The sequence below is a fragment of the Prosopis cineraria genome, unplaced genomic scaffold (genome assembly GCF_029017545.1).
Source record: "Prosopis cineraria cultivar Desert tree isolate PC_DT_omini unplaced genomic scaffold, ASM2901754v1 PC279, whole genome shotgun sequence".
NCBI lineage: Eukaryota > Viridiplantae > Streptophyta > Magnoliopsida > Fabales > Fabaceae > Prosopis > Prosopis cineraria.
In genome coordinates, this window is record NW_026555606.1 from 41,658 (window position 1) to 57,433 (window position 15,776).

General features: G+C 27.4%; 1 protein-coding gene across 1 annotated transcript; it reads left to right on the top strand.

Moving 5' to 3' along the window:
- Nucleotides 1-539: 539 nt before the first annotated feature.
- On the top strand, nucleotides 540-15,437 carry LOC129296198 (receptor kinase-like protein Xa21). The gene is made up of 6 exons (XM_054934791.1): nucleotides 540-1,062; nucleotides 7,999-8,289; nucleotides 11,627-11,698; nucleotides 14,284-14,355; nucleotides 15,054-15,125; nucleotides 15,308-15,437. Exons 1-6 carry the CDS (start codon nucleotides 549-551, stop codon nucleotides 15,400-15,402), a joined length of 1,116 nt encoding a protein of 371 aa, XP_054790766.1. The 5' UTR covers nucleotides 540-548; the 3' UTR covers nucleotides 15,403-15,437.
- The last annotated feature ends 339 nt before the right edge of the window (nucleotides 15,438-15,776 follow it).

Here is a 15,776-nt window from a genome sequence, read left to right on the forward strand (position 1 = left end):
CCATAATTTTTTTTTTTATAAATTTATTTGAAGTAGGGAGAGAACAAATCGAAGTGCTCAAGAGTTAAGTCCAAAGGAAAAAGTAGTTGACGCAATCCAAATGGTTCATATATTTTTTTCTTCTTAAATTTTCCAATTATTTAAACAATTTCTTCTTCTTATATATCTATATATATTATATAAGATATTAAAATAACATTTTCCTTCGATTAATATCTCCCTATCAAATTCATTTTTTATTTCCAATAACAAATTGAAGAATATGCCAATAATGTCTCTTCATTTTCTAACTTCTTTGCAGGCCCCACCACCTTAGATTAATTGTAACTAGTAGCCACTGATTGACACAAAAGTAGACAAGGGATATTAATTGAGCCGAGAAATTTCTACCATTAACATCATAATCAACAGTTTTAGCTTAAATGCATATAATTAATCGTCCGTCCTATTTAAAAGTTGTGCTTGTGAATTCCTAAGCGTGTATATATATAGTACAACCTTCTTCTCCAACCACTTCATCAATCTAAGAAACCCTCAACGTATCCAACATGGCAAATCTTTGTTGTCATTTCTCCTTTCTCTTGTTTTCCCTACTTTGTTTTCATTTCACTTTATGCTTCACCAATTTCACTGCGTATGATGAATTGGCACTACTTGCTTTGAAGTTTTCTGTTAAGGACCCTTACAATTACTTGGCTAATTGGTCCAACTCTTCTTCCATTTGCAATTGGGTTGGGGTTATGTGTGATGGTCACCATGAGAAAGTAATAGCTTTGAATCTTGGTGAGATGGGTCTCAAGGGAACTTTGCCCTCAAAAATTGGGAATTTGTCTTTCTTGGTTGAACTTGACCTTCATGGTAACAACCTTTATGGTGAGTTGCCAAAAGAGTTGATCCAATTACATAAGCTAGAAATTCTCAACTTGAGCTACAATGAATTCAAGGGAGAAATTCCAACTTGGATTGGAAGCTTATTCATGCAGCTTTCAGGAAGATTACCTCCAACCATTTCCAACTTATCCTCACTTGAGTTGTTGTCTTTGTCTCGCAACTTCTTAACAGGTATGTCTTGCGTAATGTGTTATTAGCATTTCTTGTATTTTACAATGAATTAAATTTATTTTTCTATTTGGAAATCCTTTTGCTTAATTTTAATGTGGATTTATGTGAGCCTTATTATCAAGCTCAGTTGATCTTCTTTAATTTGTTGTAAAATGTTCACTTATATTTGTTAGAATAAATTCATCAACAAACTTTTGTTAATTATCATTTTACATAACCCTCCTGGCTTTACGAGTATTCAAATTATCAAAGTTAGCACATTTTTCGCATTTCATTGAATCAGCTTTGGATCAGTATATACTTCCTACATATTAAAATTAACTTCACCTAAGCAAAATAATACGTTTGATAATTATTTTACCATTAACTTTTTATGATATATTGGTGGTAATAAAATATTCTTATTTCAGAAAGATAAATTGATCAAATGTTCTTTGAAATCCTCTTGTGGTTAGATAGAAAATTTTATATTTTTAAGTTATATATTTTTCAGAATTCTTTTTGCAGTTACGTTATAAATTATTACTTTTATAATACAACCTACTTTTTATAACATTACAAATTTGTGTCAGAAATTTGCATGTGCTTGTTATAGGACATGTCTTAAGCATTCTTTTGTTTGTTTCCAAATCCCATTTTATGAAGAAAATCATAAGAAATTACTATCGAGAATGATGAATCTGATTGTGAAAAAGTTATTAAAAATTTTAGATCATCATGATGGAGGAAAAATCTTCAAATGATTTCCGTGACTTTTTCCGGGTGATATATGCTGCATCCGTATTTATAATTGTGTACTCAATAAGTATGATTATAAATTTGTGTATTCGTGTTAAAAAAAATATATATCTGAAACAACTCAAATTGTCAATTCGACTGTCAATATCTCATTATTTTTAATGTTATAAAAATCATTTATTTTCTCTTGTTTTTTTTATTAATAGAATGTCAATTTTTTTTTTTTGAACTAATTTGAGCTTCCATAGTCTGATTTCTTCTGTACAGCATGTAGCCATAATATATTTTAAGGTTCCTATGCTCTTAAAAATAATGATATTGGGCACCAGTTGTTTAATTATATGCATATGACTAACTATTCAATTCTATCTAATTTCTGACCAAGCGCTTTTTTTTTTTTTTTTTTTTTAATGCCATGTGGGAGGTGCCGTTTGAGTTATGTTGGGTGTTTCCCTTAGGCGCACTGTTCTTTCTTTCTTTTATTTATTTATTTACTAAGCATGATTTTCTTTTTTAGTATGGGGAGGAAGTTATATTTTTTTTTCATAACATTAAATTATAAAATAACATTAATCTTTTCATTTGTTTTTATGCTCTTCTAACATTTCAATAAATAATTACAGTTTAGACATTGAATAACACGTAGTTGATACTTTACTAATAAAATAAGACATTAACTACTATAAGTTCCTCCGTACATGTAATTAGTTTGGTCAGATGCAAATAAATTTACACAAAAGGCCTAAAGATGCTGGTCCACAACAAAAGTAACAAGGCATCTTCAGGAACAACTAATGTTGTATTCCGAGAGATATTTGAGAATATTGAAATAGATTATGGTTATTTTTTGTTTCATACCTTATACAAAATTAATTTATGATTATGCCATTCTCATTTTCATTTATTCAATTGGTTGCAAATAAATGCAATCCAACTAAATACCGCACTTAGTGAAAAAATAATAATAACACATGAACGTTATTAATTTCATATGCATAGTATGTAACAACAATGCTCTATGGCATAGTTTATCATACAAGAAAGTAACTTTGAAGAGATGCATAAAGTAATGATGCACGAGCAGGACACAAGTTCAAATAATGAAATAATATGGTCTCACTATTTCTCTCAATTTGGGTGCTGAAAGTGTTTTGACTAATTTAATTCGTGTCAATAATTAATCTACTATAGCCTCATTTAATCATAGTATATATGATGAAAAACATCTTCCTTTTTTAATATATTTGGCCCTATTATATTGCAAAGACTTGGGACAAAACTCTTCGCGTATGAGGATTCGATTGGTCACTCTAAACACAGTTCAAATTAATGGATACATATCAAGATACATCAATTTCCTATTTTCTTCTTTTTCCTGTTGGGTTCAAGAGCTTTGTCTTCTTTATTGCTTATTTTTATTTTATTATGATATTTTTACTATATATGGACTCTAACAAAAAAATGAGTCTATTTTAGCAGACATTGCAGGATTAATTTATTGCAAAAGACAACAGTCAATTTTGAAACTAATAAAAGTATCATAGTTCTGTCAAAAAATGTTTACTACCATTTAAGATCAACTATTTTTTGAATTTTCAAAGTTGGTCTCTTTATGCTCATACTTTACGGTCTAATAGCATATCTTACAATTTTTTCAATGACCACATCCTAGTAGATATTCTCAATATAATTAGTAATTTGGCAAATCTGAACATAATATTAAGTGATAATCAGCTTTGCAATTGCACACCAAAAGCGATTGAAAATTTGATTATGCTTCAAGGGTTCGCACTTCAAGGCAGTGACTAATTATTAATTTTGTTGATATCTCTAAACATTATTATTTGATTGTATGATATAATTAGGATAATTAAATATATTTATTTAAGATAGATAAATTAATCAAATTTTATTTCTGTGTTATATTTCTTTGAGCTTTGTTATACCTTATTATGTCATGAGCTGTTATATAAATGATAAATATTTCACATCATGACATTAAAAAGCTTATTCTAAATATGCATGAGAGAGAGAGAGAGAGAGAGAGAGTTTTTAGTTTTATATAAAGTAAGAAAATTTATTTCATTTTGAAAGCTTCTTATTTTTTTAGGAATTATAAAAGTTGTTATTAGTTAATGTTTTTATTATTTACCTTTTTCTCAAAACTTAATTGTTTTTACAAAGACCTCAAAGCAATTCTAATGAAAAATTAATTAGTTGACCCATATAGTTCCATCCAGTTTGTGACTTATTTTTTATAATTTAAATCGTCTTGACTCAGCTCTTATACTTTATTTTGTCTTCTCCATTCATCCCTACTTTTCAAAAAGTAACGAAGTCCTCAGTAACTCATCCTATGTGGCACCTATGGTTTGCATTCTTTATTCGAAAGACTTAATCCGATCAATAGCAAGAGTGCTGTGGGAGTGATGATTTTTCTCCCTTCTTTCTTTCCTTGGGCCAACAATTTGTTATGCTAAAGGAAATCCCCCTAGTCTCACCGAAGGAAGAGGCAGTTAACAGTGTTGCATTGCCTAGTTGACAGTCTTATTATTAGTGCCACATTAGATAAAATAAAATGAGAATGATATTCTATTAAAAAATGTAAACTAAATAAATATTGCTAGCCAAAGACAAAACACGAAAGGCAACTTAGAGACCGGAACCTATTTGTTTCCTATAATTATTTTGGTCATTTTCTGTAGTTATCTATGACTTTTTTTTTTATAATTTTTAGGTCATTTTGTATAATGTTTTTAGTCAATTAATGATTAAATTAACAAATATTTAATGGGGTGATGACGTTGCTTCACTTTTAAAGTATGGAGGCAACGTTGAGCCCCCTTGATTTGAGGGTGTCCAATCAGTACCTAAAATAATTGAGGGCAAATTAGCACTTTAACTCTTGAAAAAAAAAAACAACACAGCACATTGATTAGCACTAAAAACTTGTCAACAACAACTTTTCTCTGTCTCTCTCTTTGCTTCCTTTGTTTGGGATGTCGGATTTTTTTTTTTTTATTGAAGGGACGCCAGTTTAAATAATGAACAATATATAATATATGGCTTTGCATATAATTAATTTTGTGCACATACAATATATAATTTCCAATAGCATATTATTGTACATTTTTTATTAAACTACATCACTCCTATTGATATCTAGGCCAAAGTCAACCAGTCAAATTGAAAACTAGCTCTTAGTCCAGACCGATAAATCTCCATACCCCAGACACAAATAAAGTATAAAGTCACCAAAAGTAGTCAAAGACTAGTAAATCAGTAAACAACCAGTAAAATTAGTAAAATCCTGACCGGTTCCCAATAAAAAAAAAAAACAGATAAAAATAAAAAATGCATGTTAACTTTTTTTTTTTAAAAGGCGTAACTGTAAATTTTTTGAAACTTGGGGCCAAGAGCTGCGATTTTCTTAAAACCTTCTCAACCCCACATGTGAACCCAGCTTCTTGATTGACTAACCGCCTAGTACTTTCAGACGATCAATGTAGGAATTTCACCAATCACTTTTTCTATTATTACCCCTGTCCAGAGGCATCTGAGATTCACTTCTTTTTTTTCTCTTCGATCTTCACTAATTTTTTTGGCTACATTCATAGAATCTATTAAATCTAGGTAATATTAAGTGTTTATTTATATTTTTCCTCAGGTTCAATCTTTGAAGTTTAGTTTTTATATAATTTGTAAAACTACTTCATGCATTGTCATTTTATATATATATATATATATATAATAAGTATGGACTCATAAATATTACACATATTTGTACTAACTGTGGTGTATTATAAGATTATGTACTAAACTAAATAGAGGGGAACTTATTACTCATTATTTTCTTTTTAATTTATTTATTTTTATCCCTTTATAAATTCACAGTTTTTCATTTTAATGGCAACCAGTCTAACCACGATTCAATCAATAAACTGTAAATCAGTACCTCAATCAAGTTAATGACTGGTCTAGTTTTTAAAACTTTGCTCTCCTATGACATGGCATAATGAAATATATACAACAACAATAATAATAACCTACAAGTCTTATATCATTAGGAGGGGTTGCCATTGTACAACTTAACAGTGTTATTTTTAAAAGACAAATTAATAAAATATCCTTCAAATATTTTAACAGGTATAATCTTTTAGATGTCATAATTTTACTGAACAAATGTTTAATTAAGGACATTGAGTATAGTTAAAAAATTCAGGGTAAGTAAATGAAAGTTTATCTTTTTCTTTTTATTTCTTCAACATTTATCTATCTATATATCTATATACCATATATTGTGTAAAAGGTCAATGCAATGTGTTTGTCTTGTAATTCGTGTTATGATTTGTTAAGATGTTTAATCGTATTGAACAGTGTGGTTTCGTTGTTTTGATGTCTAATATATATATATATATATATTTTTTTCCAGTGCAAGTTATGGGATGGATTTGTATATAGTTATTGTAAATTTGATTAGGCATATGTCTAAAATTAAAGCCAAAGGTTCCGTTTTTGATTTCATGTATTCCTCAATAATCTCATAAAGTTATATTGTATCATTTTAATATATTGTCTGAAACTTTAAAATTACAAAATCATCTCATATAATTGGATTTAATTTTTTTTTTACATAACCAGATGCAGTGGAAACTTGATTTTTCTTAATTAAAAACAATTAGATCTTGGTCACATTAATTTACAAGGTATATTTGATTTAGATATAATCTAGATTAATATTTTGGTACCATCCATCATCTTTTCCTTTGTCTTTTGCAACTTTGATAATTATGAACTTATGCTAAACAGCTTTCCGGTCAAAAAACAATTAATTATTTGTAATATTAAATTTGGAACATATTCACTCGAGTGACAATGCTAATATCTATATCAATGTTAAAATATAAAGTGTTCATTTCAATTGTTCACTTAGGATTATTATCCAGAATCTCAAATGGAAAATATAAAGCTTCAAGTCTTATAATTTTATGAAGGTTAAAAAATATATTAGTGCTATGTGTAAAATTAAACTATTTATTTCTATATAACCTTTTTGTTTGGGGTTAACTCTTCAGCTTATGTTCATTTAACATGGGACTGATGTGATTAGCTTGTTATTAGTTCTGCAAGTAAATAATATAATAAAAAATAATTGGTTGATGATGTTAAAAATATCAAATTTATGGACGAGTGTCAGCACAAGTGGGAAGTGTTACTACCACATTGTTTGTACTATACATAATCACACACAGTTATGATAACTCTACTAATTAATTATTACACTATGAATTAACGATATTTTTAATATATGTGATAATTAAGGGTCTGTTTAAGTTTTTCAAAAAGCTATTTGAAGTAGCTTTTTTAACTTTTGCAGTGAGTTTTACTCTTCCCTCTTTGCCTTTTGTCCATTTCTCTCTCCTTACTTTTCGCCTCTATGCTTCGTCTTCTTTTGTGATGGAAAGGACTCAAAATCATGGGGAGATATTAAAATAATTATTTTCTATTCTCCCACTTTTATCATTTTTGAGTGCATTTTATTAAATACACATTAAAATAATTATTTTGATGCATTTTATTTTAATATTTAAAAAACGGAGAATATTATAATACATGATATTAATTAATTATAAGCACAAAAATAATTGTGTTATATGAAAAAAAACTTTCATATATTTATATATTTAAAGGCCTTATCCCTAATTAAATCGATACATGTGGACCTCTTTATAATTTAATATTTTATAATTTATCAACTTATTTTAATTTTTAGAATTTAAGTTTAGTAATTTATTAATTTACTTTATTTTTTATAATTTATAAATAATAGTTGAGTGTATATAGACTCCTTTTGTAAAATTGTAATTTAAAGATTAATATTTTTTCTTAAAAAAAAAACATTCTTGTCTTTTTCAGTCATTATACATCTAAACTTGCTTTCGAATTTTATCATTCAAACAAGTTTTTGTTTGTTAAATTGACTTTTAAGAAAAATGTATCCTAACATAAATTAGTTAATGTCGCTCATTTTTACCCTAAGTTTAGCTATTTGCAAACCTCAATATATTCTAAGTTTCTAATTTTAATTTTACAATTTCTAATCCAAACACACCCTAATTATTATTATATATCACATCTCCTTGTTTAATTCTATATCTTATATCTTATTTATTTTCATTTTCCTTTATCAATTTGCAGGAGACATTCCAATAGAGATTGGCCTTCTTCAAAATCTAAAATTTCTATATTTGGGTGCTAATAAGCTTTCTGGCCACATACCATCAAATATCTTCAATATATCAGAGTTGCAAGAAATTGATTTAAGCTGGAATAATTTGTCAGGAAGTATTCACTCTAATATGTGTCATGGACTTCCAAATTTACAAATGCTACATCTTCAGGAGAATGAATTATCAGGAGCCCTGCCATCTAATTGGATACAATGCAAAGAGCTCAAAGACTTACAATTAGAATACAACTCTTTGATAGGTATGTGCTATCCCACTATCTCAAATCTTCAACTTTAATTTCTTTGCTAATATATTTTAATTGTATTTTAATGATTTTTTGATTGGTAAGACAATAAAAAATAGAAAAACTTTATTTTCATTTTAATTTAGGAAAATTTAATTCTCTAGTGCCTATATTTTATTTTTTTTAATCAAGCCATCATTGTTTGATCAATTAGGCATGTTAATCCTTGAGGTTAAAATTATTAATGAATGATTAATATTACAAAGCTTTTAAGTATAGAAGGGCAGAATTCCAATTAGGTCTCTTATACGGACATTTTCATTTAATTGCAAAGGACTTTAGTTACATCAAAAATCAATTTTATTTACTAAACTACAATTCTAATAAAGGAAGGTATTTTATTAAAAAAGGCGAGTAATTTAGTAATTTTTGTTTTATTTTAAATTTATAAAAATTTCTCGGGATTTAAATGAAAATTTTCTAATTTAAAATCTAAGTGAATTCAGGTATTGTTTTTCACTTAATCCAAAACTCGTTTATCTTTTCAGCTTTTATTTTTTTCTTATTTTCGATTTAGATTTATTACTCCATTGTAATTCAAAAAATTTAATACTTTAAATTTCAAATATAATATTTTTGAATAATAGTTTAAAAATAATATATATTTAAATAGTTAAGTGTAGATGGTTTTCATTCAGGATTGAAACTATTTTTATAAGTTTTTAAAATTAATTTTAAAATTTAAAACATTTATAAATTTGGATTTTTATTTAAATTTATTTTAAAATTTAAATAAAAATATATTTTACTGTTTCGATTTGGTAAAACTTATGATATATTATTAGGATAAAACACAAAAAAAATCCATAAACTTTGACAAAATTGTAGATGATCCTTCTCACCTTTAAACTTTTAAAGCTAATCCCCCAACTTTTAATCTTGCTTTTCAAAACCCTTACCATTAATTAACTATATTATGTTATTAATGGAATTTGTCATGTCAGATTAATGCAATACACAAAACATGCAAAAAAAAAAAAATTATTATTTTTAAGAAAATTTAAGGAGGGCCAAAACTATAAGTTTTACTTTTAACACAGGTGAATATCTAAAATAAAAAATATATAAAAGCTATTATTGATTGACAAAGAATATCTAAATTATAGTTTAATATAAAAGGCTGTTTGTTTAAATTGATGAAGAATAATTAAATTATAACTTTTCTCTTAAATTGTGTTCATCGTGAACAATAAGAATAATGTCTCTCAACTAGAAAAAATTAGAGCATTGTCATGTGTGTCAAAAGTTAAAAAAAAAAAACAATTTTAATACTACATAACAGAGTTAAAAATAATAAAAGTGATTTATCATATATGGACACTCGCATCATTAAGCCATTTTTCTTGTATCTTTATCATATATTGGTACTACAATTTTTCTCCCTAGTTATTTTCTCATATTACTATGAACTATAATGCATTTTCTCTTCCCATTATTCCTTTTGCTCTTAAATTTTTGTTTGCATAAATTTTTCTTTTCCAACATTTCTTTATGCATAAAGATAAGTCTTTAATATAGGTTGGCCAAAAGAAGTCTTTAGTTATTTTTAAATTTATTGATACATATTAGGACGTCTTGTTATCTAATCTAATAAAAAAAGCAATGCATTTCCGGTCAAAATATAATTAATTAATATATTAAAGTGGATTTACATTTACTGAGTGATAGTATTAATATAGACATCAGTTTAAAAATATGACGTCCCTATCTCACCTTTTCCCTTTAAATTGTAAACTAGAAATAAAAAATGGAAATTACAAAACTGCAGTTCTCATAGTTTTACCAAAATTTAATTTTAATATGACATTAAAAGCTATCATTATATATTGCCATTGTGCATAAATTTTTTTTCTATAAAATCATTTTTTTGTGAGATTGATTATTTAGTTCACGTTCATTATATAAATAGTAGGACTTAAAACAATGTTCCCATACAAAAACTTGGAGCATTATATTAGTTTAATCCCCGTGAATGCTTGAGATATCTCAACAATCCTTTTTTCCCTCAATTGTTTTTCATGGGATATCCAAAATAATTTAAAACCCAACTGAAGTTCCCCACATGTGCTTGTGTGTGATGAATGTATATAAGAATTACATTTGATAACTACTCTTAGAAGCCATAAGTTTTGAAGGATGATTCCTTGAAAATAAAATGTTAATCATTTCAGCGATGATGCACAAAAGAAAAATTGATAATCAAAATTGAGAGAAATGTTATTAGATAATTGATGGTATATAATAATGTAAAGCTTATAAATACCTTATTGGTGGGCAATTTGTAAATGGATCTATAAGTGATTTTTGAGCTTGGAGGCTTGTCCTGGCCCTAGTGAGTCCCCCAAACCCAACTCACATAAACTTTCTGAAGGCAAATATAAAACTTATACATACAAATATGTAAAAATAAAACATTAACAACATATTAAATTGGGAAAATAACAATAAAATCCCGCTGAAATAATAAATGACAATCAAATTCCTCAAAATGTTATAATTCTTCCAAAGTCTCTGGGTACCTTTCTGACACTAATGATTGAAGGTTAAATAAATAATTTGCCACTTGTTTAAAATAAAAATAACAGATTTGGCTCTATCTTTTTAATCACAACTTCTGTATAGCTATGAAAAATTTAATAACTCCATATGATATAAATTTTGGTGGTAATGAAATCTATTTAGCTATTTAAAAAGTAAAAGAAAAAATAATTTTTTATGGGTAAGTCAGTTGCATATACCCAAAAACACTTTTTTTTGTGTTAATGATTTTTTTTTTTTTTGAAGATTTGTCTTTCCAACTTCGTGCCCTCCTCCACGGGCATTCAAATTATTAAAGTTAGCGCTTTTTGCGCATTGATGAAAACAGCTTTGCAAAGGTTTGCTTCCTTGTTCAAATGAATTTCCCCTGAGAAAATTAATTTTTGGTAATTCTGTAACTGTTATTTTTCAATGGCATATTGATCATAATAAAATTTTTTAATTTGGTTAAGACAAAATAATGCAATGTTCTTTGTAATCCTCTTTTAGCTAGCTAGACAATTTGTTACTTTAGAGAATTTATAGAATTTCTTTTGTAGTTACATTAAAACCATGTAAAATTGTTCAAAAATTATTGCACAATATGTTTCTTATAATTTGCGTGTTGTTAGGTTTGGTAAAAATGATTCACCATCTTTCTTGTTTGTTTATAACATGCGTGGAAAATATTCTCAATAGATATACCTGTGACCAATTCAAATTCTATATCTTTAAGCATTAACTTCTTCTCCTTGTTTTTTTTTTTTTTTGGTAGGTGATATACCAGAAGGTATTGGAGAACTGGATATGCTTCAAGAGCTATATCTTAATCATAATAATTTACAAGGTAATTTTTTCATCAACTTATAATATTATGGCTACTGTAGTTTTCTTTCTTTCTTTAGTTGTTTTCTCAGTATTACAATGAACAACCATGCATCTTCTTTTCCTACTTTTCCTTTTTTAAAATAAATTTGTGTATGGGTGAAATTTTCTTTCCTAACAATTCTTTAAACATGAAAATAAGTCTTTATTAGTTTCGGTCGGTGAAAAATAAATTTGGAAATGCTGGTTAGGATATCTGGTGGAGCATTTTGTTTGTTTTGAAGAGACGAAGCTCCACTTGGAGCGAGGAAAAAGGATTTGCAATAAAAATTTGTCCTCTAATCTAATTAAAAAAATGCATTTCTGGTCAAAATACAGTTCATTAATATATTAGAGTTTATATACATTTATTGAGTTATAATATTAATATAAACATCAATATTCAAATATGACGTCTCCATCTCACTTGTTCCCTTTAAATTGTAAACTAGAAATAAAAAAAATGGAAATACAGAACTGCAGTTCTAATAGTTTTACCAATTTGAATTTAATACGACATTAACTGCTGTCATTTTATATTGTCATTGTGCATAAAATTTTGTTTCTATAAAATCATTTTGTATGAGATTAATTAGTTAGTTCACTTTCATTATATATATATATATATAGTAGGTGTTAAAGAGATGTTCCCTTACAAAAACTTGGCGGATTAGTTTATTGTTGTGACATTTTATTAGTAGCTAGAGGACCGTGATACACGCAAATGCGTGAGATATCTCTACAATCCTTTTTACCCACAGTTGTTTTTTATGGGATTTCCAAAATGATTAAAAACCCAACAAAAGTTCCCCACATGTGTATTAATGTGTGCTTATGTGTGATGAATGTATATATGGAATTACATTTGATAACATCTCTTAGAAGCCCTGAGTTCTGAAGGAATATTCCTTGAATTTTATTTTACGAGACAAAAAAAGTACTACCTCTGTCCCAATTTATGAGACATTTTTATACAAGATCTTACCTATCAAACAAGTTCATTAAATATATTTTACAACCTTAATCTTTTAGGACAAAAATATAAACTTTTAAAAATATCATTCATTTAATACTCTATTTGTTAAAGAATATTAACGAAAGAGAATATATAGGAACGATAATATTGAAAAAGGACCAGTAATGGAACCTTTTTTTTTTGGTCAAAGTATATTATATTTTGGAACACTGAATCTTTTCAAAAAATGTCTTATAAATTGGGATAGAATGAATACTTGAATTAAGTAGTTTTTGTAGGGAGTTGCAATTTACTCTTCCCTCTTTATCCCTTTGTCTATTCCCCTCTTCTTAGTTTTAATCTCTCTGCTTCGTCTTCTTTTGCTGTGACTGGAAGGAGTCAATATCATGGGAAGATTTTAAAATAATATTTTTGATTATTATTTTTTTAGTGCCTTTTGTTCAAAAATATTAAAATAATTATTTTGACATTTATTTTAATATTTATGAAAGGAAAATATTTTAATTGATGATAATAATTAATTCTATGCATGCAAATTAGTTAACATCATTAATTTTTATCCTAACTTCTGTTACTCAATTTATTCTAACTTCAATTTTGCAATTTCTAGTCCAAACACAACCTAAAGTCAATCTTATCAAATACTATTTTGATTGCAAACTTGAGAAATTGAGTCATGACAAGTTAAACTTAAGGGATTGGGTCATAACCAAGGTAAAAGTTGAAGGACCAAATAACTAATTTTCCCAATAAAAAAAATTAGATCATGGAAATTTAGAAATTATGATCTTATATACTAAAAATGATGATGTCATATGAGTTTTGTCTTGGAATGAGCTTCATGTTATGATCTCTCCCACTCCCACCTTTTTGTTAAACACCTAGTTATCTCTCTCTTTCTAAAAATTCGCACTCCAAAATCAATTTTTTAGTTTAGCAAACTACCAGGTCTTATAGTCACACAGTACACACTCACTTATAAAATAAACTACTGAGCAACTTACTTTTGATACCATATGTTAGGTCATTGTCGAATATTTAGCTATTGGACTGGGACTGACCCATAAACCCAAGGAGGATTATTTCCCAAAAAACTACTTTTTTTTGTTCTAGAATCATTCCTTTAATTGAAAAGGATAATATTGGGATCTTTTTATTTTTTAAAAAGTAACAAAGTAATAGTATTTTCTTAAAATATATGAAGATGTTGGAAATATCTTTAAGAATAGGTGGGAGTATGTTTTATATTATTACATTAAAGTCTATCAGTATAAATTTAGAGGTTTGAGTGAAATTTTTGTCAAATTATTTTACTAGTGGTGGTTAAAACACACATGTTACAAGTATCTTTTCACTCTAGGTAGCCAGCCTTACGGGAGAAAATCTAAGAAAGGTCATTATATAATGATGATGTGGAATTTATTCTGAGTACAAATTTAGGGAAAGTGAAAATTTTCAATTACTTTCTGTAATGTCATTTTATTATACATCCACATTTGTATAGCAATGTGTGATTTTTCAATAGAATTAGACACTTTGTGCTTTAACTCATGCATGTGTCCCCTATGATATAAATGTCCATCTTCTTTCAGGCCATTTACCAAAAGACATCGGAAACTTGACCAAGCTTCAATTGTTGTATCTTAATTACAATAACTTGGAAGGTATGGTATATCCAACAAATCATAGCATTGTTATATATGTTTGTTTTTATCTGCATCTAAATTACAAGAAATATCCCTAATAAGCATCTTTCTTGTGTCTTTATCACAAACGTGGGAAACCATATGTTAGGTAATTGTACAATTTTAGTTATTGGACTGGGACTGACCCATAAGCCCAACGACGATTATTTCCCAAAAAATTACATTTTTGGTTCTAGATTCATTCCTTTAATTAAAAAGGATAATATTGGGATCATTTTGTTTTTAACAAAGTAACAATGTAATAGTATTTTCTCAAAATATATGAAGATATAGGAAATATCTTTAAGAATAGGTGGGAGTATGTTTTATATTATTACATTAAAGGCTATCACTATAAATTTAGTGGTTTGAGTGAAAATTTTTCAAGTTATTTTAACTAGTGGTAGTTAAAACATACATGTTACAAGTATCTTTTCACTCCAGATAGCCAGCCTTACGAGAGATAATCTAAGAAAGGTCATTTATATGATGATGATGTGGAATGCGTTATGAGTACAAGTTTAGGGCAAGTGAAAATTTTCAATTACTTTCTATAATTGCATTTTATTATTCATCCATATTTGTATGGAAATGTTTGATTTTTCAATAGAATTAGACAATTGTGCTTTAACTCATGCATGTGTCCCCTATGACTATAGATGTCCATCTTCTTTCAGGCCATATACCAAAAGACATCGGAAACTTGGCCGAGCTTCAATTGTTATATCTTAGTGACAATAACTTGAAAGGTATGGTATATCCAACAAATCATAGCATTGTTATGTTTGTTTTATCTGCATCGAAATTGCAAGAAATATCCCTAATAAGCCATATTTCTTGTGTCTTTATCACATACGTGGGAAATATTCTCAATAGATAAATGTGACCAATTTGAATTCTATATCTTTAAGCGTTATTTTTTTTTTTGTAGGTGATATACCAGAAGGTATTGGAAAATTGGATATGCTTCAAGAGCTATGTCTTGATCATAATAATTTACAAGGTAATTTTTGTCGTCAAGTATGATATTCTGGCTACTTTAGCTTTTTTCTCTCTTTTTAGTTGTTTTCTCAACACTACCATGAACAACAAAATGCATTTTATTTTCCTATTTTTTTTTGTTTATAAATTTGTGTATTAGTGAAGTTTTCTTTTCTAAAATTCTTTAAAAATAAAAACAAGTATTTAGTTCTTGGCCAAAAAAAATTTCTTTTCCAATAATTTTGGAAATGCTGGTTAGGATGTCTTGTGGAGCATTTTGCTTGTTGGGAACAGATGAAGCTCCATTTAGAGTGACGAAAATGGATTTGCCTTTATGGATCTCCACATTAATCCAAAAATTAATATTTTAAAGTGCATGTGGAATATTTTTGGAAAATAGTTTAAAAATAATGCATATT

What these genes read in the sequence shown, in the direction of transcription:
- LOC129296198 (XM_054934791.1), top strand. Translation starts at nt 549, where the DNA reads ATGGCAAATCTTTGTTGTCATTTCTCCTTTCTCTTGTTTTCCCTACTT. An exon ending in GTCTCGCAACTTCTTAACAG is followed by an intron (nt 1,063 to 7,998) that starts GTATGTCTTGCG and finishes ATCAATTTGCAG; the next exon opens with GAGACATTCCAATAGAGATT. An exon ending in AGAATACAACTCTTTGATAG is followed by an intron (nt 8,290 to 11,626) that starts GTATGTGCTATC and finishes TTTTTTTGGTAG; the next exon opens with GTGATATACCAGAAGGTATT.